This window comes from Egretta garzetta, unplaced genomic scaffold (assembly GCF_000687185.1).
Source record: "Egretta garzetta isolate BGI_Z169 unplaced genomic scaffold, ASM68718v1 scaffold215, whole genome shotgun sequence".
In the NCBI taxonomy this organism is placed as follows: Eukaryota; Metazoa; Chordata; class Aves; order Pelecaniformes; family Ardeidae; genus Egretta; species Egretta garzetta.
The window spans coordinates 8,409,241-8,434,059 of record NW_009259719.1 but is presented as its reverse complement, the minus strand read 5'-3'; the positions used below and the strand labels follow the sequence as shown (position 1 = coordinate 8,434,059).

Sequence of the window (24,819 nt, the reverse complement as noted above, 5' to 3'; positions counted from 1 at the left end):
TTGCTTAAATAACTTGACCCATGAGTGATTGCCAAGATAAGTGTCCAGTCCTCTCTGGCTGATCGATCGTACGATGGGATATACTGGTACTTGCAGTGCATCACTCAGTCCTGTCAGGTACTGCATGCTGCTGTGCAGCATCCCAAGGTGCATGGGCGTGGATGCTCCCTACACTGGTGGCTCAAGGTGAGGAACCACTGTTGGGCAGCTGGACCTCTGGTCACGCCCAGCGTGGCTGTTAGAGAAATGAGGGCTCTTGAAAACTTTTGCTTGTGAATATGAAGTGCAACCTGTACCGTAGATAAATCTACTCTCTGCCCCTTCCATGGGGATAAAGTTGTATTGTAGAGCACTCATTGGCAGAGCAACACCTAAGAAATAGCTTTGTTTTGGTCATTGTCAATATGCAAAGCGTTTTCCTGAGTGACATGGCATCTGGCACCCTCACCCTTTGAATTTGTTTGTAGGTGAGATTTTTCCTTGAGCTGGAAAGGATTTGAAATAGTCCTTGGATGCATATGCAGGTTACAGGTGCTGCCCTGCCTGTGTAGCTATCGGGTCTTCTCCTCCTAACGTGTTAATGGAACGGTTGCGTGACAATAAGGAAATCTTAGTCACAGATGCTACGTATAGGTGCAGTTCCACCTTAAAACGAAGAGCAGTGTTTTACTGCTGGCTGCTCTTACTCACAGATTGTATGTTTTTTATGATGTTTATGTTCATGATAGGTTGATTTTTTTATGAAGATCTGTAGAAACCCTAAATATATTCTCATGCAACCGTGTGGAAGATTTTGATCATTGTAGCATTTATGTGCTTCGAAGGAGTATGGTCAATCAGCTGTAGGACGGATAGTGTGTTGCCACAGTTGATAGATTGCATATACATGGTCAGAAGGTGATTTTGGATTAAGATGTAAAATCCCTTGATCAAGCTCCTATGAGTAGGACTCATGCCACTGATTTGCTTTGATGCTTTTGAAGTCATCCTTTAAGTAAGCTAGTGTCTAACAGAACTGCAGAGGTGCTGTAAGAAACGCCCTCTATACTCTTGGAAGTGGATGGTGCTGTTGATATGACCAAAGTTGCTTAAAGGAGACACAGAGGCAGTGAGGGGGAAATGTCTGTATGGGTTTGGTTTACGTGAATTAAGGTGACTTGGGGAGCACACCGTAACTTCCATTTCCAGAGCAAGACCATTTTCTGTCATGGTTTTGCCATAGTGGTTTGCACAAGACCTGTTGTTGTGAAAGAGACGGCAGTTCTTCTCATCTCCAATCCCAACAATGTCGAGGGGAACACCAGATATGTTTTACAAGCATAGGAGCCAGATTATAGTGCTAAGACTCCATCTGGACTGTTTTGTCAAGTGGGAGCACACCAAAATGTTGTTGCAGTTTTCACTTGATGAGTCGTTTTTATTAACTTCAGCATCAGAACTGTTCGTTCATGCTTTTAGGCTGTCTTGGCAGCGATTGCTTTTTCCATCCTTTGGTGCACTGTTGATGTGGGATTGCTATAACAGGAAGGTAAAAGGTTGAGTCTAGTGGCTAAAAAATGTCCAACTGCACACTCCCTGGGGTTAAGGAAGGCAGAAGCACCATTTCCTTCTCTTATAAGAGCAATCGTCTGCCTGCTTTCCTGCAGAAATGAAGTAGTTTTTTTGCATAACTATGGTTATGATAGTGAGAGAGAGGTGGAATTCCCTTCAGCTGTGGATTTTAGTCTGTTTTCTTCCCAGCTGAGTTTGTGTTGGACCTTTTCAGTGTAAATCACGGAAGTCTGCCTGCCTTGAACTGGAGTACATTCAAAAAGAGTACCTTGAATTTTGCCATTTTCTGCTTGGGTTATGAGACTCACACAAGTAGAAGTTTAGATTCGGATGTTTCAAGTTTGAAGATGCACGATCAAAGCTATGGCAGTCGGCAGCTTTTATTTGTGAATTTCTGTTTCCATTTGACTGTAACTGGGCTGTTAATGTTCTTGACTAGAAATGCAGCATGATTACAGTGGAAAATGGGGGCTGGCACGCCTGAGTGGACTATTGTATCATTATCCATCAATCACAGGCAACAAGGAAACAGGTATTTAACACAGAAGGACACACAGTTATTATCCGCCCTGTTCCCCTGCGAGCCACAGGGCACTTTCAAGACTCTTATTAAAGCTTTAATACCTACAGAGATCACAAAACCCACTATAGGCTACAGGATCCGAGATCAGGAGTATTGCTGTCATTCTACATCTGTGCAGGACCAGAAAGCACGTTAGGCGGAAGAGCACCGAGGGTGCCCTCTGCACTTCTGAGGAAAGGCACAAACTCTCCCCGATCCTCTCTTGTTTCAGAGGGGGAGAGTTTCTTCTTGTGTCATATCTGGCAACCTGTTTAACCCAACGTGTGAATGGGACAGCAACTGGGAGGTCCTCGGTGGCATTGTGTGACCAGCTTACTGAATCTTTTGCTAGGATTGCTCCCAGAAGAGGGCAACAGGGGAAAACCCTGAAGCCATTTTGTACAAGGAGACACAGGAAGGAGGTGGGAAGTTCCTCCTGGCTTCTGCAGCACCAGCAGCTGTATGATGTGCAGTTGACTTGTTGCAGTGAAGCGTCTGATGTAAAGTAGCATCCTGCCTTAAGGTTGGTTTTGCTGTGCTGTAGCACTGTGTGTATGCATTGACAACTACTGGATGTTGCTTCCAAGCATCCTCCTGCATCTCCATCACTTCATGCCACCTATTAGCTCAGTTAGTTAATGTCTTCCACAGGATGAACAAACAGCTTCCAGAAGTAGATTCCCCAAAGGACAGGGGTCTAAAATCAAGCACGTCATGTAATGAATTACAATTTTAATGAGAGTCAAAGCTATAAAACTGTAAACATGAAATTTAAGTACTTAAATCTCTGAAACTGTCTTCTTTAGAACAAGAGGATGAAAGTAATTCTCTCCTGTTTTCATAGACAACAGGGGAAATCTTGGCTTTTGTGATGTACAGTCCATGTCTTAGTAGGAAATTAGCAATATTCAGATGGACTTCATGTACTAGATTTGAGCCAGGACGGCAGTAAAACCCCAAGGAAACATTTGATGTACTTTTCTGTCAAGGATCTCAGGAGCAGTTAACAGAGAAAGTAATTTTAAGTCCTCAGAATCCCAAGATGTATTTTCATACATGTAAAATCAGGTTGAAAAGTCTCACTAAGAAGCTGTCTCATGGTGTGAAGCTGTACATTAATGATATGATTTCTAAGGTGTTTTACTGTTTATAGTCCTAGGTTTTGGAAAGCCTGATTGATTCTTCCCCACTTCTCACTGGAGAAGAGAGCTGAGGTGGTTTTGTTTTGGTTTTTTTCCCCTGACAAGGCATTCTTCTGTGCCTGGTCCATGTGAGATTGGTGTTTGTTCTCCTCTGTTGCCTGCTTCTCTGCCCATTGCACTAGCTTAGCTTGTCTGGTTTTCTTTCTTCTAGTGTGTACTGGGCCCGTCATTAAATGTAAGCAGTGAATTCCAAAATGTCTGACAGATACCTCTTAGTGACAGGCAAACGACTGATCCATCTGATTCTAAGAGGAGCAGCTGAAAGCATCGTCTCTCTGGTGCTCCCGTGCTTGCTGCTGAGAGGTGAGCAGCCACATAGATGTTGCTGCAGGCAGGACCCCTGTGTCCATCTGCCCCTGGTCTGCATGGGTCCCTCTTTGTACTGAGACATCTGTCCTGCCTGGCTTGATACGTCCCTGCCATGTTAGAGTCCCACAGGAGGTTCAAGTGGTAATAGCTGAGCCACTTGCTGCTGTGCTGCTTATCTGACAGTGTAAGGAGATGTCTGCGCATGCTGTTTCCCCTTCCCAATCCCTTAGGAATTCAGCCAAGCTGGGGCACTTCTGACACAACAGAGAATCGTGTTCTTTTCCTTCCTCAGCGTCAGGGTGATCATAGGAACTGCTCTGCTGCACACTCATCTCTCTGGCCAGACTCTCCTGAAGAGCTCAGGTGAGGTACCGCAGCCTCGGAGCCTGGATATTCGTGTGGAAGAGTCGCTTCTTCTGCCTCTTGGCACCTTGACAAGGCACTAAGCTCCTTTCTGGGAATTGGCTGGGAAGGAGGGATCAAGATGTACCTCTGGATGTTGTGCAGTGCAGTTGCCTGGACCTTTTACACCCCAGTGTCCCTGTAATGGGTCCTCTGTGGATGCTGTGGCACCCACTAGTGTTACACAGCACCCAAGCCGGGCTGGCAGGAGAAGCTCATTTCCTTCCAAAGGGCTCAGATAGCTCTGTTCTCACACTGTGCCAGGTTTCTTGGGCCAAAGAGGTTAAAGCAGCTGTTTCCCAAATCACCTCCTAAGAAACAGTACCTGCTCAGATGTAGAAATGGGTACAGGCGCCAGCCTGAAGATGTGCCAGCTGCCTTGTAGTTCTGTCCAGGCGCGACTGTTACCGATCTGGATTTGGCTTGTGGACAGGCCACCTCAAGGTCACGGTGGTGTGCTGGGAACCATCACTGAGATGGCACAGGTAAGTGTGTTGCACTGCCGGTGCATTTCCCCTGGCAGCTGGCTGGGTTCTTTCTCTTGCCCTTTTGGAGTGAGCATCAGGCACCCACTTTCGCCATTAACTGGGAATTCAGGTGTGTTGAGAAATGAAGTCTCCAAGGACAAAACCCTCTTTTCATCCGGAGCTGCTCTCTCTTCCCAGGGTTTTGGGGTCTTTTCCTTGCAGCAGAGAGGCTGTCCTGCAGGGAGCTTGCCTGAGCACTGGCTGCAGAGAAAGCATTGCCAGCAAAGGCTCCGAGTGCTTGATTCGGTGGGCTCAGAAATGAGTTTGGAGGCATGTCTGGGGGAGCCTTTGAACTGTTCCCTTCCCCATTTACACTTGGCATCTTCTTAGTGAATGCTTGCTGTTGTGCTGAACATCCTGCGCTCTGGTCACTATGCAGGCCAAGCTGTGTTGGAATCAGTGTGTAATCCCATGGTTTCATGCTCCAGTAAAAGGACACGCTTTTGTTTGGGTGTGGGATCTTTACATCAAATCAAATGCGCTGAATAGTCTAGGAATACGTTTCTCCCCCCTAAGGCAGAGCTTTCCAGCCTGACTCTTTTTCCAGCATGATTTTGCATTGGCATTGCTCTTTAGTGTTTTGATACTGTGCTTCAAATCTATGAATAAGGAGCTGGCCCTTTCCTCATTGTTCTCCCAGCTTCCTTATGGCTGTTGTTAATTGTAAGGTACCCCTGGGGGAAACACACAGGAAGGTCCTGGGGTGGATTAGTGCATTGTGCTAACATGCTTAATCTTTATATTGTTTAACAGCCTTATGGGATGAGGTGACCTTTGAGGAAGGCAGCAGCCGTATAACAAAATATTGAGAAAACTGTCCAGGCACTGGAGCAGCATTTTGGAGAGAGAAGGGAAATCCCTGTGTCAGGAGCAAAGGGAGTCTCTGAAGCGGCTGTTGTTCAAACACGGTGTCCGGGCAGTAGACCGTGATGAATCAGAAAAAGAATATAGATGAGGCAGAGCCACGTGGACCCTTCCCTAGAGCCATCTATGAATAAGGATAGTTGATATGCAAAATATTTAAATAATCTTTGAGTTTTGATAGTCTAGGTGTACTTTTCAAATAGAGGATTCAACCTGATTCATACTTTTTTGGGCATGGGAACAAGTGTTTGATATAGAATCATAGAATCATTTAGGTTGGAAAAGACCTTTAAGATCATCAAGTCCAACCATTAAAGAAGGTCATATTGCATGACCTTCTTAGCTTACCCCGTAATAAGTCCTTAACCATCCATGCTTCTCTTCAGGTGTGTAACAGGCACAGTGCCAGTAATACCAGAGTGCAGAACTTGTCCTGCTTTGAGCTGTTATCTCCTGATGCCCCCAGACTCTCACTGTCTGAACTCTAAAGTCCTTTGCTGACCCCTTTGTACTGTATAGGAAAGGCTTTCATTTTAAAGTTTCCCCATTTTCAGCTGCAAAGGTGCCCTATTCAGAGGGATGGGGGAAGCTGGGGGTTAGCATTAGCTGGACAGGGTGACATTAGGGCTTTCAGTGGCAGGTAAAAGGTCCACTGCGCTTCACTGGATCAAAGAAAACTTTCAGATATGTGAAATCTCCTTAAAGCTGCTCATATCATCTACCACCCAAAGCTGGCCCTAGAGCATGTGAAGTCGTAGGCGCATTGCATGTTTTCTCAGCTGCGATGCTTCGCTGTTATCTTTCCTGGAGCCGTAATTGGGAGCTTGCCTGTACCGACTGTTTTGGTGGTGTTCTCAGAGCAGGACTGAGTGTGCTGACAAGTGAAGCAAATGCTGTCTTTAAAAGATAAGCACTTTGCGAGTCCTAACTCAGAAGTGAATTGGAGTCCAGAATTCAGGCAATAAAATGTAGAGAGCTGGCATAGTCTGAAAGGCAATTTCTGTGTCTATTTGCGAAAAGGATGTCAGTGAGGGGAGATGAGTTGTAGAAAGATACTGGGACTTGCTTAAAAAGCGTATGGCTGGTATCCAGGGAATTTAGAAATCGTAGGAAGAAAACTGGAGGTGTCTCAGCAGGCTAGATTGGGTGTCTGTGGAACTAAGGTACTTAAAGGATGCAGACTGGCACCTTCTGCTCAAGGACAAATGACCTGGATAACCAGGCAAGTAGGAATGGAAATTTGTGTGTCATGGTGGATGGTCCCAGTGCAAGTAGGTAATGGGTTTTGTATGAAAGGGGTTTGAAAAAGAGGCACTGGGTACTATCTGGGATAAAGTAATCCTTGTATAGCATCTTATTCTGTTATGTTTAGCTACTAAATCTTTAGGACTCTCTAAGTTATCCTCCTAATGCCTCAGTTCTGTGTTAGCAACAATTTTGTTTAACATGCCCATCGGTGATGCACCTGAAATTATGTTCTGTTCACTCAGGATTGACGATGACATCTTTGGGCGCTCAGTCTCAGACCTCCTCTGACCTAGAAGGCCACGAGCCCTGAGCGTGCCATGCTGCTTGGCATCAGATTGCTCTTGAAATGAATGCCTTGTTGCTAAATGGTTCAATGTGATGCTGCGTGCTCTTGAGCTCCAAGCATCGCTGGTGCTCAGGAGCCAAACATCCTCCTTTCCAGGTGACCACTAACACAACTCTTGCGTAAGGTTCATGTCAGTGTTAGTCTTGATAGAGACGTGTGGTAATAATAACACACAGCAAGGTTGTTGGGAGCTGCATGGTGATGGAACCATTCCCCCAGGATCCGCCGCTTGTCAGACCATCCTTTTCCCCTGTAGAGATTGAATCTTCTGCCTTGGCTGTCAGCTACTCAGCAGTAGAGCGCTCAACGCTGATAGATCAGGCCCATAAAAAGAAGCCCCTGAGCTGCAAATGGTAAGGGAGCTGGAGAAGTCCCACTACGCTGGGCATTTGCTTGTAGGTACTGTTCCTGTAGGAAATGCCAGATTGCTGCGATACCCTGCAGCAGGCTGAATTGCTCTCGTTTTCTTCGTCTCTCCATGTCACGCTCTGTTTTCTAAATGTTTAATTACAAATGGATTGTGGTTTGTGGGTTCACAGCTTTTCTCATCTGCTTTTTGTCAAAGGTAAACAGATGTACTGCCTGTTGCTCTGTAGAGTCAAGTCCCTTCTACAGGAGCTGCCAAGGAGCTTGGAGATAAAAACTTCAGCATATGGAAAAAATGGGACGAGAAGCCAGTTTCTGTGGCTGAGATGATCTTGTTTTGAAATATATCCAGCTGGTTTCTTATTCTCCCAGGTGTCTTGGTGCTGGCCCTCTGCTCCGTCCCAGGAAGCTGCCGCCTCCTGAATTCCACAAGTAGCTGGGGATGTGTAGGTTAGAGAGACCTTTGGTGTTTGACCCCCTCTGCCTGCTTTATCTAAGATGAATACCTTAAGGGAGAGAGCCTTGCACTCTCCATGACAGCTTCCCTCCACCCTCTGTACAGGGATGAGAACTGTGCCAGTGAAATAGGATGTGATTGTTAAATTTGCATTTATAATCTGTACTCAAATAGGAGAAAAACCTGAAAGCGGTCTGATTTGCGGTTACAATTAGATAACCCGACTTCTGCTGTCAGCCACTTGTCTCCCTGCCTGTGCCGTCCCGTGGATTTGGAGGCCAGGACTGGAAAATACCCCGAGGATGGTGAGACCTCGCTGTTCTAGAAAATGCTGCTGGCACCATGGGCTCGCCCTGCGTTCCCAGGCTGCCTCCTGGGGTACTATCTGAGGCTCCCCAAGGCAGTAGACACTAGTCATTAATCAGTTTAAATAAGTTTTAAATGATGGATGTATAATGATTTTTGAATAACCATCCTAATTATAGTACATATGTATAAGAGGGCTGAATTAACATCACATAAACAAGGTTAATTCTGATATTTTAATGTGACTGCTTTGCTGTGCTGCCCGTAAGCTTTCTTTTGTCATAATCTTTGTATGCGATTTTATATCTATGTGCAAATTATATTTTCAGTTCATTTTTAACATGGAATCGTATCAGTCTTCTGACTTGATTATTACTCAGCAAGGAAGATAACCAGAACCTTTTGGTTCATGGCACGGATATTTTCCATTTAATCAAACTATGAACAATGTAAGGAAATAATTAACTGAAGTGGTGTTTGGTTTTGTGCACTGGCCAGCCGCTGGAGGAGATCTGAATATGGTTTGCTGGTGGTGCAGGCGCTTCCTGCACTCCCTTGGTTGCTGCTCTGTGGTTGTAGCCAAGGAGAAAACTTCGATTTATTAATCCCTGTGGATTTTGGGCCCTCCAGAGCTGAGCCTTGGTTTTGTTCCAGAAATGATCCCTACCTCTACAGGTGTGTGATCTGTAAAGCTGAGCATGACAATTGCTATTCCACTGAGGCAGGTACCCTCGTGTCCTTTCTTGTGACAAGGGAGGGTGGCGTGCAGTTGCCATCCCACTGGAAGATCCGGAGCACGCTTCCTCCGCAGTAACCCACAGTGGCACTGGCTGCTGCGTCCATGTCTCCCTGCAGTTTGGCAGCCCCCACGGTAGCTGCTGAAGCATGGAATACTTGGAGAGCCGTCAGCTCATTGTTAAGAGGCTTCGAAGTGAGATTTTACTGAATGTTTTAATGTTTGGCCAAATTCAGTTAAAGCAGAAGCCTGATTTGATGTGAGGGAGCGTGCTGTGCTCCAAAAGCTCTCCACGTTTCAAATTTTCTAGGTCACTCTTGGATGCTCTAAATTTTTTTTCAGAGAAACAGCAAAAACTTTGACACTGATGATTTGTATTCTTCTGTCATCTTGGTCTTGGAGAGCAGAGAGATACTTTTTTGGCAAGTTCTCCCCCTCCTCAACCCCCAGTCATCATCATTAGGAGGCTGTCAACAAGCATGAAAAATACCAGCCTGCCAACTGTAAATGTTAATTGAGAGACAAGCAGCTGAAGCGGGTAACTCGTGCCATGCCTGACCGGCAGCAGTCGGTCTCCTGGCCCTCTAAGGAGCTGCGTCGCTTCCCTGGGAAGGGCAATGGAAGCGATCTGTGCTCACACATCTGCACAGCTCGGTAGCATGCACAACTTCTCCTCCCACGTGAGTTAGCTGTGCTCTGTTCAGAGCAGGAGGTGAGTTCTTTCCTTGTAGAAAGTAGTATGATTGCAAAGAGGTTAAACGAGAGATGAGTTAAAACCAGCCTCACGAGTGGCCATTACCTGTGCTAGCAGTGTGGTCTGTTCTGTTTGTGCAGTCTCCAAAGTGCTTTTGGAAGGATTTAATCACCTGTGGATATCATGGCTAAGGGATTCTCCTGTTTTCTTTCCCTCTAACTTGTCCCTGGGGGTTTTGTCCCCGCCCAGTGAAGGGCTTCGAAACATTGCCACTTGCTGTGCGTGCTTTCTGCAAAGAGGCTTTATGGTTTCGTGGCATCTGTCTCTAGAACCACGTCATGATGGGATTGCTCAGTTGGTCAGTCTACTGACAGTGATATTCACATACTAGGCCATCGGCTGTTGTTCCAGATGATGCAGATTTTTTAGTTGCTTTAGCTGAAATGACTGACTTGTATCACTTAGACTGGAATCCAGTATTGCATCTCCAACAGACCTCCAAGCAAAAAACCATGTATAACTGTGTTTGAAAGCTATCGAACAGTAGCATAAAACATCGCCCCCAGCAGCAAAGTCCTGATGCTCTGTTTTGATGAATTCATCAATTCAGGAAAAAACAGTGGAATCTGCTCGTGCCCTTGGAAACCCAGGCATTGCCATGGCTGAGAGCTCAGTGTGCTAGTACTGCAGAGCAGTGCTGCCTGTTAAACCCTTCACCCGTGAGTCAAATCTGTGCCTACCCCTTGTTTTGAGGGGGAGGTTCCGGACTGGGCGGACCAGAGAGGCATTTCTGTAGCATACTGATTTAGAAAGAAAAGGCCAAGCTGCTTGGAAGTACAGGATGTTGAAAATCTGTGGGGAGAATTAACAGGCATAGTGCAAGTGAGTCAGTGAGAGAGGTGGGGGAGAAAACCTGTGAAATATGGAAGAGATTGTTATGGTCTGGGTACCGGACAGTACATGTGGCATACCTTGGGCTTGCCCTTTTTTTTTTCCCTCCTCTAGCACTGTTCTCTGAGATTCTCAGAAAATCTTTGTGATTTCACAAAGATCTGCTTAATTGGAAGTGGTGCACTGAAAATTAGAGTATTATCCAAAACATTTTGCAGGGAAAAGGAAGATGATGTAGATGAAAAAGAATAAGCAGTGACAGGGACTAGGGGAAATAAAGGTTCTGAAAATATTTGGGATGGAATCTAGTAGCAAAACAGGGGAATTTAAAGTCACTGAATCCTGACAATGTGTGTCCTAAATGAAGGACTCATTTTTGTGTGTTAAATTATGATTGCAACCTTGAAAATTACTTTATCAAGAAGAAATCAGTAAGAGAGAGCTTGTTGGAAAAAGTGAGCAGGCAATCAGCAGGGTGTTAAGGAAATTAAGGAGTAATTATGCAAGTGACACTTTCTCCAGTCTCCGAGAACGGAATTTGCAGTAGAGACCAGCACCACATGCGCTTAAAAAACATTTTCTCTAAACCCAAAAATAACCTTAAGGCTTTCTGGCAAGTTTTATCCTCAATGGCTGGTAGAAGATGAAGCTGTGTGAGGGACTGCCCTACCAGAGGAAGCATCCTCAAACCTAGTTGTCCCTGTTTCCCAAGCTCATAGGCAGGGCTGCAGTTGCCTGCTGCGGAGCTACTGCTTCCGAGGACTTCCCTGGGCTCACAGCATGTCCGCAGCTCTGCTCGTGGGGATGTGCACCCTGCCTTCTCTCCTCTGCCTGTGTTCAGTGGGTCCCGAGGAAGACACGGGTGTTTCTAGCCTGTGTTCCTGGCACTGCCAGTCTCCTGAGCATGTGATGTGACGTGGCGTGATGTGACATGATGTCATGGGTGCCCTGCCTGGGAGAGGGAGCACGTCTGTCTCGGAGGGACTGACAGTCCTAGTGGGACAGCCTTGATTTCCACTTCCCCCCTCACTTGTGGTTCCTCACATGGCTTAAAGAAGGTGCAGATCTTCTCCTAGGCATGTGAACTAGGCAAGACTCCATGCTGTGAACAGACCTGGGGGAGATTCCTTGCGTCTGAGCTTGCAGCACTGGGTACAGATAGCAGCCCTCAGCAAGGTCTAGGAACGGCTCAGCTGTCTGTAAGGCAACAGCAAGTCTGTGCTGTCAAGCAGTGCTTGAGCAGCTGGGTGGCAGAAAGGAACCCCCTGGAGTGTTCAACACATACAGGCCTGGTAGGAAAGGACAGCTTTGATCCATAAAAGGCCGGCTGCCAGGAGGGGAGGTGGTGGAACCTGACCTTACAGGGCAGTGTCTTTGCTCTCCAACTTTCTTTTCCGCATTTTCTCGTAGGGGTTAAAGGATTGTTTTTGCACCGTCACCAAGTGATTCCCTCCCATGAACTCTTCCCTCCTACTTTGCATATTCCCTAGCATCTCTCTCACATTCTGCACAGCAATTTATGCATGGGTGTATCATGACTTCTGAATAATAACTCTGGGAACTTGTTTTGTCATGTTCACGGTTTGCTCTGGGCGCTCTTGTGTGACTAGGCTACTGGGTCAGAGTACCTGGGAAGCTTCTGACTCACCAGAGGTCCCCAAAATAGCTTGGGGCTGTTTACAGCTCCCTGACATCTCCCTGTACCATCCAGCAATGGGCCAGAAGAGCAACCACTCTCCTGGGACTTGGGAGACCTGGCTCTGAGTCTCGTTATTGTCACCGAATCTCATGTGGTGTTGGGAAATGCAGACTGCCTGGTCCGACAGTGCCAGTGACGTGAGATGTCTCATGGCTCTGTGCATTTGCGACTCGGCCTGCATCCTGCATGCCCAGGCATGGTCCGTTGTCCATGGCAGATGAGAGCCACCAGGAATCCATGCTGCTTACTGCTTTTATGGGCTGCTCTAGGCAGCAACTGGGGGGGCTTGCACCTATGACTTCATTTCACCCTTAAATCATCTGCATTTCAGCAAAGCTTGTGGATTTGTTGGGCTGCTGACACCTCTCCAAAGTGTGATACATGGAGCTGAAGGCAAGCATGTCTTTGAAGGCAGGGCTGCTGCTGCACAGGTACTCGAGGCCAGCCCCAGCAAGGACTGGCTGAGGAGCCAGTGGCCTTGCCATGTGCTGGCATACTTCCCTGAAGGAAAGCCAGGGTTTCATGAGTGACATGAAGACTGACCCAAGTATGAAAATTCTCTTGCCTCGGTGGCATTTGGCCTTGTTTTCCTCCTCAAGTAGCTGGCTTGTGGCCAGCCTGGCAGTAGCTGGTGTGAAGGAGACTGTCCAGCTGCCCCTTTCCAGCATGTGGACAAAGGAAGTTAAAGCAGCTTCCCTCTTGTGCTCTGGTTGCTCTGTTTCTGCTCTTCCTGGGAGGTAGCAAAGCCTCTTCTGCCCCATTCCTCTGGAGCTAACACGCAGCTTTGTAGTCCTATCCCAGAGCAGGGCACAGGCGGTTTCCCTTCCACTTCCATGGCAAAGCTCCAGCTAACAGAGCCGGAAGACTTTCTCCCCTTTTCACCCTATTTCACTTGTGAAACCTTTAGGAACCAGAGCTTTACCCCTTTCTTTGCCTCTGAGTAATCTGTGAGTGCTGGGCACATTCGTCATTTCCCCCCTTGTCTCAACAGGGAACTCTTTCGATCGGTGGCAAAGAAGTGACCCTTGAGTACACTCCGTGCCCAGAGTTTTGGCGCTGCAAACGTGTAAGTATGCGACCAGAGAGCTGTGTTGTGCTCCCCCTGCTGGCTCTCATAGCAGTGGCAGCAGAGAGGAGCATGATGTTTGTTCAGTGGCTGAACATTCTTAAGAGTAATACCTGTCCTGAAGCCCTTGCCTCTTCTAAACTGTGGTTTTCCCTACCTTGTTTTTGGTACCACCTACGAGTGCGTGTTGCTTTGGTACAGGTAGCCAGTGTTTACGCATGGAGCAGTTTCGTCCTTTTGCAGCAGTTCCCTTTTAACATGGGGAAAACAGTGTGTGGATCCGTTCTCCTTAAAAACCAAAATGAGACTGTGATTCTCCCAGCCGGAATGGAACAGGCTCTCACTCTGGTTCACGTGTGTAACCGCAGGTGTCTCCACTGCCCAGGTAACCAGAGCCTTCACCAGCATAGCAATGCAGACCACCCCTCTGTCTCACGCAGGAATCTGTGATCTAGATTTGAGTGTAGGAAGTGCAGCAGGGAAGGAAGCACGGAAACGAGTCCAAGTCCAGGCAGCAGTTAGCACAGACTGGAACTGGCCCATTTCTGGGCAAGCACAGTTGCCAGAAGGTCAGTTCTGTTCCCATGCCCTTCCCATGGTTCTCCCAGAACAGGCGCTTTCGGCTGCGGTACGCTGGGGAGGAGTGCTAGAGCAAAGGGGCAGGGAAGTTGCCTGCATTCCCACTGACTGCAGACCAAGAGGTTGCAGCAGGGCGGGAAGGGATTGGTTCTGGTTAGACTCCCACCTTGAGCACTGGATCCCAGTGGGCTAAAAAGACCCTCGTCCAGGCTAACTGGATGCAGGCCAGTTGCCAGCAGAGCTGTTGCTTGGCACCTCATCTATGCTTGCAGTGCACCAGAGATCAAGCAGAGTTTCGGGGAGCAGTTTCAACAGTTTCAGGTGGTGGTTTCACAACAGCTCTCAGTGCAATGAGAGGTAGCTGGAGCATGTGCCCCTGCTGTTGCTGTGCACAAGCATGGCCTGAAGGGGCTTTCTCGTGCCCCAGAGCATTTGCAGGGCTTTAGTTAGAGGAAAAAAAAATGTATGAAAGAGAAGTAATGCATTTACAAAGAGCTTGAAGAGGAAATTAGGAATGCTGTGTTTGGAGAGAGCTGTGATGATGGGGCACGGTGGCTCTGGGTGGGATAACCATCCAAGCCTGTACAGCTCTGCTCTCGGTTAGCAGACGCTTCTTCATTGACTCTCCCTGTGAAGCAAATTACATCAGTATCTACAGTTTAGCTCGGATAAGGACTTTGTCACTGCTTTAGGAGTGAGCTGAGATCAGAGCATACAAAGGTAATTTTGGATCCTTTGAAATAACAGGGTGCCTAGCAGTATGGTGCCTAGCATGGAGCTTTTTGGTCCAGCATCACTTCAGAGGGGGAAGGGTCCCATCTCAAGGACTAGTGAAGTACCTCCATGGCATGAACAAATCTGTGCTCAGAAGTTGTATGAAAATCCTGTTCCCAAGGCAATCCCAGCTGTGAGCCATGCGAGCATTTCCCTTCTAGTCCATCCAAGGCTCCTCCTGCCACTACCCATCCTGTCTCTCAGGCTCTCACTGTAACTTTTCTGTGTCTGTTACCTTCTGAAAGCGCTGCAGAGTTTGGCCTTCTGGGGTAGATTGTACCCACTGTCTTCAAAACATGACTTCCTCATGCTGTCCATCTTCCATTGCAGTGTAAGGTGTGTACTGTGGGCTACAGATCTTCCTGCTCCTATTGCAAGCTCCCAAGAGATGGTGAGTATATCTGGTCCCCCTGCATTTGGTTGGTTAAAAGTTTCATCTGCCCTGACAAGTAAGTTTCTCTTCTGGTTCCCTGTGGCATCCCTCTTGGTGGACTAGCTGAACACTGTGTAGGAGAATTATTAATTGTGCTTTTCCCTGTCTGCGCTAAAGAAGTCGCATGCAGATGGGTTGCTACCGGGTGCTCTGTTCTTGGGAGGCTTGCTGGCAAGGTGTCTTATGGCACAAGGCCTTCCCTTCCTGTTGCTTTGGCATTGTCCTTCATCCGCAGAATTACAGGCTGTGTGTCCTCTAGGACTGTGAGCTAGTACTGCTGGCCATAGGTGAGATGGCTTCCCCTCAACCCACCTTCCTTGGGAGATGCAGCTGTGGGTTTTTAGTGTTACTCTTTAGAGGCTTTCAGATTAGAGCGGAATCCAGGAACTCACCTTGCTGACTGTAGGAAGTGCACAGAGAGGAGTTCTGCTTTGCCAGGATCTTCCCCTCACCCCACCAACACCTTTGCTATTTTGGCTGGAAGGGTGTGAGAGCGAAAACATACTCCCTTGAGGAACTGATTTCTTTGGGATGAGCAGGTACTCCAGGCACTCTGTAAGCTTTGACGCTGTATCTTTGAGCAGACTTCTGATGTTTTGTGTTTCTTACCTACATACCCCAGGCAGAAGGGCATTAAAATAACTGCTGATGCAGAACTCTTAACCATTTAAGCGCTCTCCCCATGGTTGTGCTTTCCTTGTGCTGTGGCTCCTCCATCAGCATCATGAAGCCAAAATTGACATAGCTGGCCCAACACAACTGTGGGATGTAATAAAACTGCCGAGGAGCAAATTAAACAGAGCCTTTAAGATGCTGTGAACACAGATTGTGGTGCATGCTTCTTACTGACCTGGTTTTGTTGATTGCGAGAACATGTAATAAGGTAACCTCTCTATAACTGTCCTTTAATTGCCCAGTGAAACAAAACAACACAACTCTCTAGGCATATACAGACGTTACTGCAGCTTTGCATGAATCCTTCCGTGCCTTGTGACTGATGGTCTTGAAATGGATTTTAATATGCCTCTCTTACAGGGAGCAGAGTGGGCCCAGAGTCCAGAGGTGGTTCTGAGGGAGAGGACGCATCAGCTGAGCAAGAATTCAGTAAGAGAATTGCTCTCCCCATCTCTGGTGTTGTGCTCATGTCTGTGTCGTTTGCATGGGCAGTTTTCACAGCTGCACGTGCAGACCGGTTTCATATGCAAATTGTACATGAGGTTCTGCTCATGAAGTGTAGCTAGAATACAGTGTAGCTAAAATACTGTAAACTGCAGACAAATTAGTATGGGCCTGTCCAACACGAGCTGTGCTGACAGCCAAGCCAGTCAGCGTGCAGCTTTCCCAATGTTTACATGCAAAATGGTTGTTGTGTTCTGCCATGGGGAGTTGCTCCGGGGGACATTAAAGAGTGAAGCTTTGCTGTGCCAAGTCTTGCACTCTCATTTCTTTCTCTTTGTGGGAAGAGGCTTCAGCAGCAGGTACAGGACTGGTGATGTCTGACTTTGCAGCCCCACAGCTTTGGCTTCCCTTTCCAACAGCTTTAGGTAGGGATCTCTTTTGAAGTGAAGCTAGATGCTTCAGGGGTCTTCAAGCACAGAAATTTGGTGGGATTTATCTTCTCTGTATTACATAGCTAGGCTGGGGGGCAGGGTGTTTCCACATAATATCTGCCTCATCTGAGTGATTGTACTACGATGCATTTCACTTAGTGATCATGGGGGTCTGCACCCAGTTTTCCTCTGGCATAGGGATAGGGTGACAGTCACTAGTTGATATCGCTCAGCTATGGGTGTTTAAGAATCCATCAGGCATAGTAAGGATATCACTGCCATGTAGATTGTCCTAGACATGGGTGGAACATATCCAAAACCATCCCTGATTAACGTTTGCTCAGGCAAGAGTCGATCCTAAAAGGAGGCCAGAAAGGCTCTTGTCTCTGACAGCAGAGGTCAGGTAAAGGATCCCAATGTGAAACAAGGCAATGGAAGGATGAACAGTATCTCGCTTGTCCTTTACACAGCTTGGGTCTGCAGAGTGTTAAGACCCGAATATGCAAAGGGCGGAACAGGTTAGCCTTTTGTAAGGGGCACTGCCCCAGTGGCCAGAAAATAGCAGAAGAAAAATACATGCTGAAACACTGTATGTGGAACCAGTCAGTTTCTCCTCTCTAATAGCAGAGACAAAGCTTGTCAAACCTGAGCAAGAGTTATCAGGACAACCAGGATCTCCAAAGCAGCCTCTCCAGCCCTCAGTTCCTGCTCCACAGCAGGAGTGCCAGCCTCAGGAACAGGAGCCAAGGAAGAGAGATGAAGGGAGGGAGCGGCGGCCCTCACAGGAGAAGAGAAGGGACATGGACCGGCACCAGGAGCTGCCTTCTCAGAGAGAAGCAGAGGAAGCCACACCGCAGGATGGTGGAGGAAGCAGAAGTGAGTGGCACAGGGGCCAATTTTGGATTTCTCTTGCTTGCACTCCATGAGGCCATCTGCAGAAAGGGCAGCATTTTGCTAAACCCTCTGGAGGCTGTTTCCATGTTGTGCAAACCATGACATCAAGTAATGGTGGGCTGTCCAGCACCAAAGGTGCTGGCAAATTGCCTTCAGGAAAATTAATTCAGGGCAAGCTGGCTTCAGGATGTTACAGTTAACTTAGCACAGCAGCAAAAGTCTTTTTGGCCAGAAGCTACCCTGGGCTGAGCTCCTCTGAGGAGGCGTCTACTTTCTGCCCTGTTTTCTGGGAAGGAAAGGTTATTAGCAATTGGAGGCGGTGCTCTGAGCATCTTGCAAAGTGGGGAGGAAAAAAAAGTGATGGCTTCCAGGCTCAACTGCAGGAAGCCATGCTGTTGCTTTGAGTGGGTTTAGTTTTACATGTGCTGTCACAATCAACTTGGATCTGAATTATCTTTTTTTTTACAACTTTTTCTTTCCTGGCCACCTCCCTCATTGTGCTTCACAGCAATTATGCTGAAGCGTATTACTCGATTCACCCCACCAGAAGTGATTGTGGGGCTCCTGGCCCCCTATGTGCGTCTCTCCACATCCAGCGTGCGCATCATGAAGAACAAGGCTGGCCGGATGGGGCAGACCTATGGCTTTATTGAACTGGATTCGCATGCTGTAAGTCGTTTCCTGCTTTCACGTGCTCCCCCCGTTGGCATCTTTGGTCTGTAGAAGTAGAGAAACCACAGGAATATAAGAAATAGCTGTACTTGGGAGGCAGCTGTCCTGGAGTGAGTCCTCTCTTCTGCTTCTCTGGCTAGGTACAGGGAATATCCAATACAGATGTTGCTCTCTGGCTTTAGGAGCCAAAGATGGTTTGTTGTCACAAGCTGTGATGCTGAGTGAGTTTCTTACCTCAGTATATTTCTTTGTAGACCCTCCTAAACTCGAACACCTCTTGAGCAGGTATTTTGTTTGCAGGGAACTCAAATTCAGTGGTTTCTTTCTGCAGAAGGCAAGAATCTTAATTAACAGACAGTCCCATGTTGGAGGGTTTGCATTTTCTGTTCTGGGTGACTCCCAGACTCCATAGCTACACTTTGGCATTGGTCCGGGAGGTGTTCACCAAAACTCTTCAGGGCCAACAGCAGCCACAGTGCTGCATTGTCTAGCAGCCCTAGGACAATATAGTCCCTAGCTGACTGCTGAAAGCGATCATAGGACAAACAGAGAACCTAACAGTGCATTTATCGTTTTTGTGACATCCAAAATACCTTTCACTAATATTTAGACAAAAGTGTTGTGTTTTCTGTCCTACTATGGTCATCATAAAAGCACAAATCCCTCCTTTCAGGCAGACTGGATCTGGGAAATGGGCTTGTGTTTCCTTCTCATGGATGTGAAATTCTCCTTTCCTTTTACAGGAGGCGCTGAGGTTGCTAAAGATACTGCAGAATCTGGATCCCCCTATCTGCATTGATGGACGTACGGTGGAAGTGAATCTTGCTACAGGGAGGAGAAGGTATAGACAGATGAGGCACTGGAGTTGTGCTTTGTGTGATGTGCTGCAAAGCTAGAGCTGTGTTGTCAGACCAGGTGCTTAAAGGTTGGCACATGAATTAGCACAGATGTTCCTACAACCGAAAAATATGTTGGAGACCTGAAGGCATCAGAGCTAGAAGAAGCTTCAGTGGTTGAGCAGTACGGGATTAATTGTCATATTGCATGGCCTCTTGTTGTTGTCCAGCCATCAAATCCCATTGTGAGGGAATTAATGGGTTCAGCTTTTTAAGAAGCAGTTGGAGAGATTCATCTTTGCAGACACAGCAGAGAGTGTGTTCATAACTCTTGTGGAGACAGTGATCTCCAAGGTGTCTCTGTCTCCTGGAATGGACATGATCCAATGTGTGGCCAGCAAAGATGATCTTTCTGCCTTTATTGGTGCTGCTGATCATTTTGAGTATACTGAGGTTAACGTGAAGCCAGATTGACATTAACCCATAACCTTTGTCTTGACAGGAATGACTATGGGGAGCATGCTGACAATTCCTACTATGGCCCGGTAGGTCTGCACAGCTTCCCTGCAGGTAGCCAGAAAGGGGAGGGAGCACTGCAGGGGGGATAGGCCTGACTTGTTTGGCTTTTTCCCTCTGGGCTGCTGAAAGTTCAACATGTTCGAAGATGGGATGATAATGCCAAAAGTGTGCTTTTCACTGCTACCGTTCCCCTAACACTGTATAATAATATAATATAAAAAACCCCGTAACTATGTATGTGCATAGAAGTGCAAGTCAGAGTGCAGATGCTGCTTGAGGGAGTTCTGGGTAGGATTACTCTATACCACGCTTTTACAGAGTGACTTAGTTGATGACTGATCTCAGTTCCTGGAGTGAGTGTCTCTTGTCTAGTGCTTGTTACTAGACTACAGGGATCTTCCTGTACTAAATGTGCTGGAAGCTTCAATACAGATTGCCATGAGCACTTCATTTAAAGACTCGTGGAAGCTACGGAGGTTTTGTGCTTTGCAAAACTGACCATTGCTCTGTAGATGAAAAGCTCTGTCTGCTTGTGCCCTATTTAGGGTAGCTAAATGAGCTGTTTTCCTGAACTTGGGGCTTGTGAGAGGGAGGAGAAGCAATATGATGTTTGTCAAAGAGTCTCTGATCTGTTTGTGTTGTTCACTTACTCCAGGGCAGAAGGGGCATGAGAGACAGGAGGGGTGGCGAATCACAGAGACGAACCAGAGCACAGTGTAAGTTAAGCTTTGCCTCACTCCTACTGTGGAGACTTTTCTTCCTTAAAAGGGCACTGACATGTAGAAATCAGCCCAAAAATATTTTTAAAGGCTAAGAGTAGGTTTGTTTGCTACACCCACTTCTGAGTTCCTTTGCCAACTTTGTTTAGTCACATTTTCCTATCTGATGATGTGTTTCTCTCTACTCTTACTGTGCAAAACTAAATGCAGATAAAGGAAACTTACTGCGTGCTTTTCCTTGTTGTGGTAAACTGATGGGATAAAATCAGCCTGGCAATTACTAGATGAGGCGGAAGAAAATACACTTTATGCCGCAGTGCCAGTAGCTGGAAGAACACTCCTGATTGTTTTACTAACTTCTGTGTAGTGCCTCTGAGCTCTGTCTAATAACACTTTGGAAATGAGTAGCATTCCTCGCGTTATGGGCCTACCTTTAAGGCCTTTGGCTTCTCCTGTAGAAACAGTTTGCTCCCCTTTCTTGTCGGGAGCTTTTACGCACCCAGGGGTGGAAGGGATGTGGGAGGCATCATCACTTTAAACAGGAGACTGTTTGAAAGAGCACAAATCTTTCTTGTTCACAGGGGTGGGTGGACACAGAACCTGGTACTCGTTACCCCATTCTTAGGGAAATTACTGGATTTTGTAGCTTTGTCCAGTTGAGTGTTGTGGTCTGGTGATCTCAGCACAGCCCCTGTAAGTGTGTTTTGGTGTGGAAGTTTTGCCATAGTCCTAAAATGGAAGAATTGTGAAAACCTGTCTCCCTTCTTACTCCTTGAAGAAAAGGAGATGTAGGTCCAGTGATGTGAGGATACTCAAGCCTCTCTTGCCAGGAGAGAAAAATTCTTCTTTCCCACTCTTGATCCTGTCACTAGTGTAATGTTTGCTCATGCTTTTGTCTTTTTGTAAAAGGCAAGTTCTGCCTTTTTAAGATTGTGGTGTTAACTGTTGTGTCTCTGTTCAGCTCCATCAGATGTGTCCACGTACATTTATGATCCTGAAACTGGGAATTACTACGATCCCATAGCTGGGACATACTATGACCCCAGGACTCAGGTTAGTGCATGAGAAGGAAGCTTTACACAAAGTACCTTTTTTCAAACTGCCCTTCTCTGGAGAGATTCTGCAGCTAGATCCTGAAGACAGGCTAGCGTGGGACAGCATAGAGGCGGCTTTGTTTCTATTACTCAGTCCTCTGACCTGTATAAAAGGGATGCACGTTCCAAAATATCAGCTTAATGAGGGGCTAGGAACCCATTAGCTGTGTGTTGAACCAGTTACTGTAGCTGCCTCTTTGGCCTCTGAAGCCCTGCCTTTTGGAGGGTTTTTGGTCTCCGCTGAGCAGACTTACGGGCAGAGCATTCTTGCTAGGTTTTACTGAAGACATGTGATATGTGACTCTCTGTCTTACCAGCTGGAGAGCAGAAGTCTGTTTTCATCTGTGGTCTCTGCTCCCCAACCCCAGCCAGCAATAGGTACAAGAATGCCAAGAAAGAGCCATCAGTTTTCATGATACTGGAGATGTCAGTGTTCTGGGTGAGCAGGGTAGTGGTCTGATGGCTGTGGTAGGCTGTCTTCTGCCCCAGCAAAGTTCTGAAGCCTTTGCCCTCAGCTGTCTGAGGCTCTGCAGCCCCTTCTGGTCTTCCCAGTCCAGTAAGGACGATAAGCCCAATAAGAAGATTGCAGGGGTTTGGCTAAGCGTGTTCCAAATGCCTCTTTCAGAGAGAAGTCACAATAGACCGAGAAGCCTGCTCATCGCCTACAGAGAGCAGAAGGCGGCAGCATGGAAGCCAAGAACGGACAAATGAAAGGAAGGAGCCGCACAGCAGGGACAACAGGGACAAAAAGGAGAAAGGGAAAAATGCTTCTGCTAAGGTAAATCCCTGCAGGTGTCAGAACAATCAGAGATCTGAGGTCAGGAGGCTGAGGTAAGAGAGGTTAGAAAATAGAGAGTAATTTATAGAGGATTCAAAAAGGGAGGGACAGTGAGAGAAAACGATGAAATACAGGGGGTCACCAGCAGGCCAGGATTGTGGTTGCTATCTGACCAGGTGGGAGTAAGTTCCTGAAATTTTTCTCCTGTGACATTAAGTTGGGGCTTCTCATCCCTTCTTTATGGTAAAGGATTCAGAAACATCCAGGTAACTGAGACACACATTTCACTCACACTGCTGAAAGCACCCAGCTATTGTAACAGAGCCAACGGAAAAACAGCAGAGATGTTTAAACATACCAAGTCAGATAATAACGGAGATTCAGCTCTCCCCTAACCGCAGTTCCTGCCCCCTCCAACCATCACAGACAGGCGGGAAAATGAGGCAGGCGGTGCAGATGGACTGCAAAGGTGAACCAAGGTTGAATGCAGATGGGAGTCTGTGACGGGCATGCCGTACAGTCCCTCCCAGAGTCCAGCCCCCGTCCTAGGGCAGTGCTGCTCCCAGTGAGCAAATGCTGTCTCCCCAACATGGGGAGCTGCTGCTTGGGAGTAGCTGCCCAAAGTGATGGTTGAGTGTGGGTGCTTGGAGCAGGATCTTCCACAACAGTGCTGTGACACTGAGTGGGCCCAAAGAATGCCAGGGGAGTTGGTAGAAGTGATTGAGCCACAAATACAGAAATTTTGTTTTCCTCCTTGCCTTTTGGTCTGGAAACGCTCTGTGGCATGACCAGTCCTGGGAAGCTGGAACCTGAGGGGTGTAATTGTCCCTGATGTTGATACCAAGCCAGCCAAGGAGTCTTATGTGGTATGGAGGATGCCTACTTTCAAGGGTGCTGACCTAGGAGAAACATGACGTTGTCTGAATGGAGGGTGAAAGCATCGCCAGTAGAAATCCTGCAGTCATTTTTCCCAGCTGCCTGGTTTCCATGGATGCTCGGAATTGGCTTCCTGGCTGCTGTGTGCACTCTTGGAGCCCTGTGCTGCTGATGGCCTAATGCCCAATCTTGGGTTTTTCAGAATGAACCTGGAGAGGAGAGGTTCTTTGCGGAAGACGTCTTCAAAAAGCCATTGCCTCCCTCTGTGAAAAAGGATGAGAGTGCAGGCCTGGTAAGATGTTGCACAGCACTTGTCTTTCCCCAGTCAAGCATGAGTAGCTAATGAACTGCTTAACTAGAGCACGTCTAGGGCTTCAGACCAGTTCTCCGTGAAGCATGTAGGTGTGAAGCTTCACCGCAGTGTACTCTTTGTGCTGCTGTGCATACAAGTGAGCATCACAGTCTCATCCTGTTGTGGTGCTGGATGACTGCGGTCTCTGGTGTTCTCTGTCCAGTATAAGGAAGATCGTGGAAGCAGCACTGGTCTGGTTGGGTCTGGCCATGTTGCTGTCCTTTCCCCTCCCCACGTATAGTACTTGTGCTTTGTCTCATCCCTCACAGGCAAGCAGGACTGTAACTCTTCCTGGAGTGGTGGGTTTCTCTGCTCCCATCCTGGCTGGCTATGGGGGTGGCTTTTCGCCTGGTCTCCATGTCCTCTGTGCACACACAGAGGTGTCTAAATGTGACCTGGCCCTGTCCCAGCTCCGTCACCAGTCTGAGATGTGGCTGGGGCTGCTGTTGGCATCACGGTCCAGCAGAGACTGGGACAGCACGGTGAGCTGCCACAGCCATCCTTAAAACCAAGGGCATAGCTCCAGGAGAGCTATGAATTCCCCAGAATGGGAATGTCTCCCACCAAAACCGCCACCTCATTTCTGCCAGCTACCTGGTTTCCTTGGAGACCTGTTTAAATGGGTGCTTAGCTGTTGCGTGCACTGAGTCTGAGCTGTGGAGGTCTTAATATCTGATCTTGACTGTTTCAGAACGAGACTGGGGAGGAGAAGTTCTCTGCAGAAGATGTCTTTAAAAAGCCATTGCCTCCCTCTGTGAAAAAGGATGAGAGTGCAGCACCAGTAAGTGTCTCCCTAGGATTGGGTTTTGCCTTGTAGGAGTCTGGGTAGGGAGGACTAAGGAGGCTCACCAAAGCCTGGCTGTGACCTTGGGTGGTAGAGGTGCTACCTTCTCATGCCTGAGGAGGGAACACTGGAGATGGAATGGCAAAGGCAGGTTTTTTTATAACTCTGAGCTTGTTTGCGAGCTTCTAGCATGGGGGAATATAATACCTGCATTTAAGCAGGGTCTCCTCACTCAAGAAGCCCTCAGGCAGAAAACTCCTCCAACTGCCTCCAGACTGAGAAAGGCCAAACCTCACTGATCTCCATTGCTAGATAAAGTGACTGACAGCAACTCCCTGCCAAGTAGCCACTGCTTCAGTCAGCTTCTTGTGTTTAGATGTGTGGCAGATTGGGAAAGCCTGGCACCAAAGCACAGCCTGTCTAGAGAACAGAAGGGCTTCTACCCTGTGGTGTTTAAATGCTGGCCAGCCAGCTTCTCTCCATTCCCTGCTCGTGCTGCTGGGATGCTGCTCTCTGGCTCTTGGGCTGGAATGGAGACAGAAGTCATGGGGGAATTGGGAGAAGCAGAACCCTGCATGGCAGGGCAGGCTTGATGCTACAGATTGTCATGCTTTTCTGCCTCTTCCCTCAGCCCAAGGTGGTGAACCCGCTGATAGGACTTCTGGGAGAGTATGGAGGAGACAGCGACAATGAAGAGGAGGAAGAAGAGGAGGAGCAGTCACAGGCGCAGTGG

At 47.6% G+C, this 24,819-nt stretch overlaps 1 protein-coding gene across 1 annotated transcript in view; it reads left to right on the top strand.

Moving 5' to 3' along the window:
* Window positions 1-24,819, top strand: part of RBM6 (RNA binding motif protein 6) — a 57,138-nt gene that overhangs the window by 27,264 nt on the left and 5,055 nt on the right. The window contains exons 7-19 of the mRNA XM_035894790.1: window positions 13,152-13,226; window positions 14,910-14,970; window positions 16,048-16,116; window positions 17,187-17,438; window positions 17,965-18,125; window positions 18,872-18,969; window positions 19,467-19,509; window positions 20,139-20,199; window positions 21,164-21,255; window positions 21,922-22,074; window positions 23,153-23,242; window positions 23,994-24,083; window positions 24,718-24,817. Coding sequence (XP_035750683.1) covers window positions 13,152-13,226; window positions 14,910-14,970; window positions 16,048-16,116; window positions 17,187-17,438; window positions 17,965-18,125; window positions 18,872-18,969; window positions 19,467-19,509; window positions 20,139-20,199; window positions 21,164-21,255; window positions 21,922-22,074; window positions 23,153-23,242; window positions 23,994-24,083; window positions 24,718-24,817 — 1,345 coding nt within the window. The remainder of the gene's footprint in view (window positions 1-13,151; window positions 13,227-14,909; window positions 14,971-16,047; window positions 16,117-17,186; window positions 17,439-17,964; window positions 18,126-18,871; window positions 18,970-19,466; window positions 19,510-20,138; window positions 20,200-21,163; window positions 21,256-21,921; window positions 22,075-23,152; window positions 23,243-23,993; window positions 24,084-24,717; window positions 24,818-24,819) is intronic.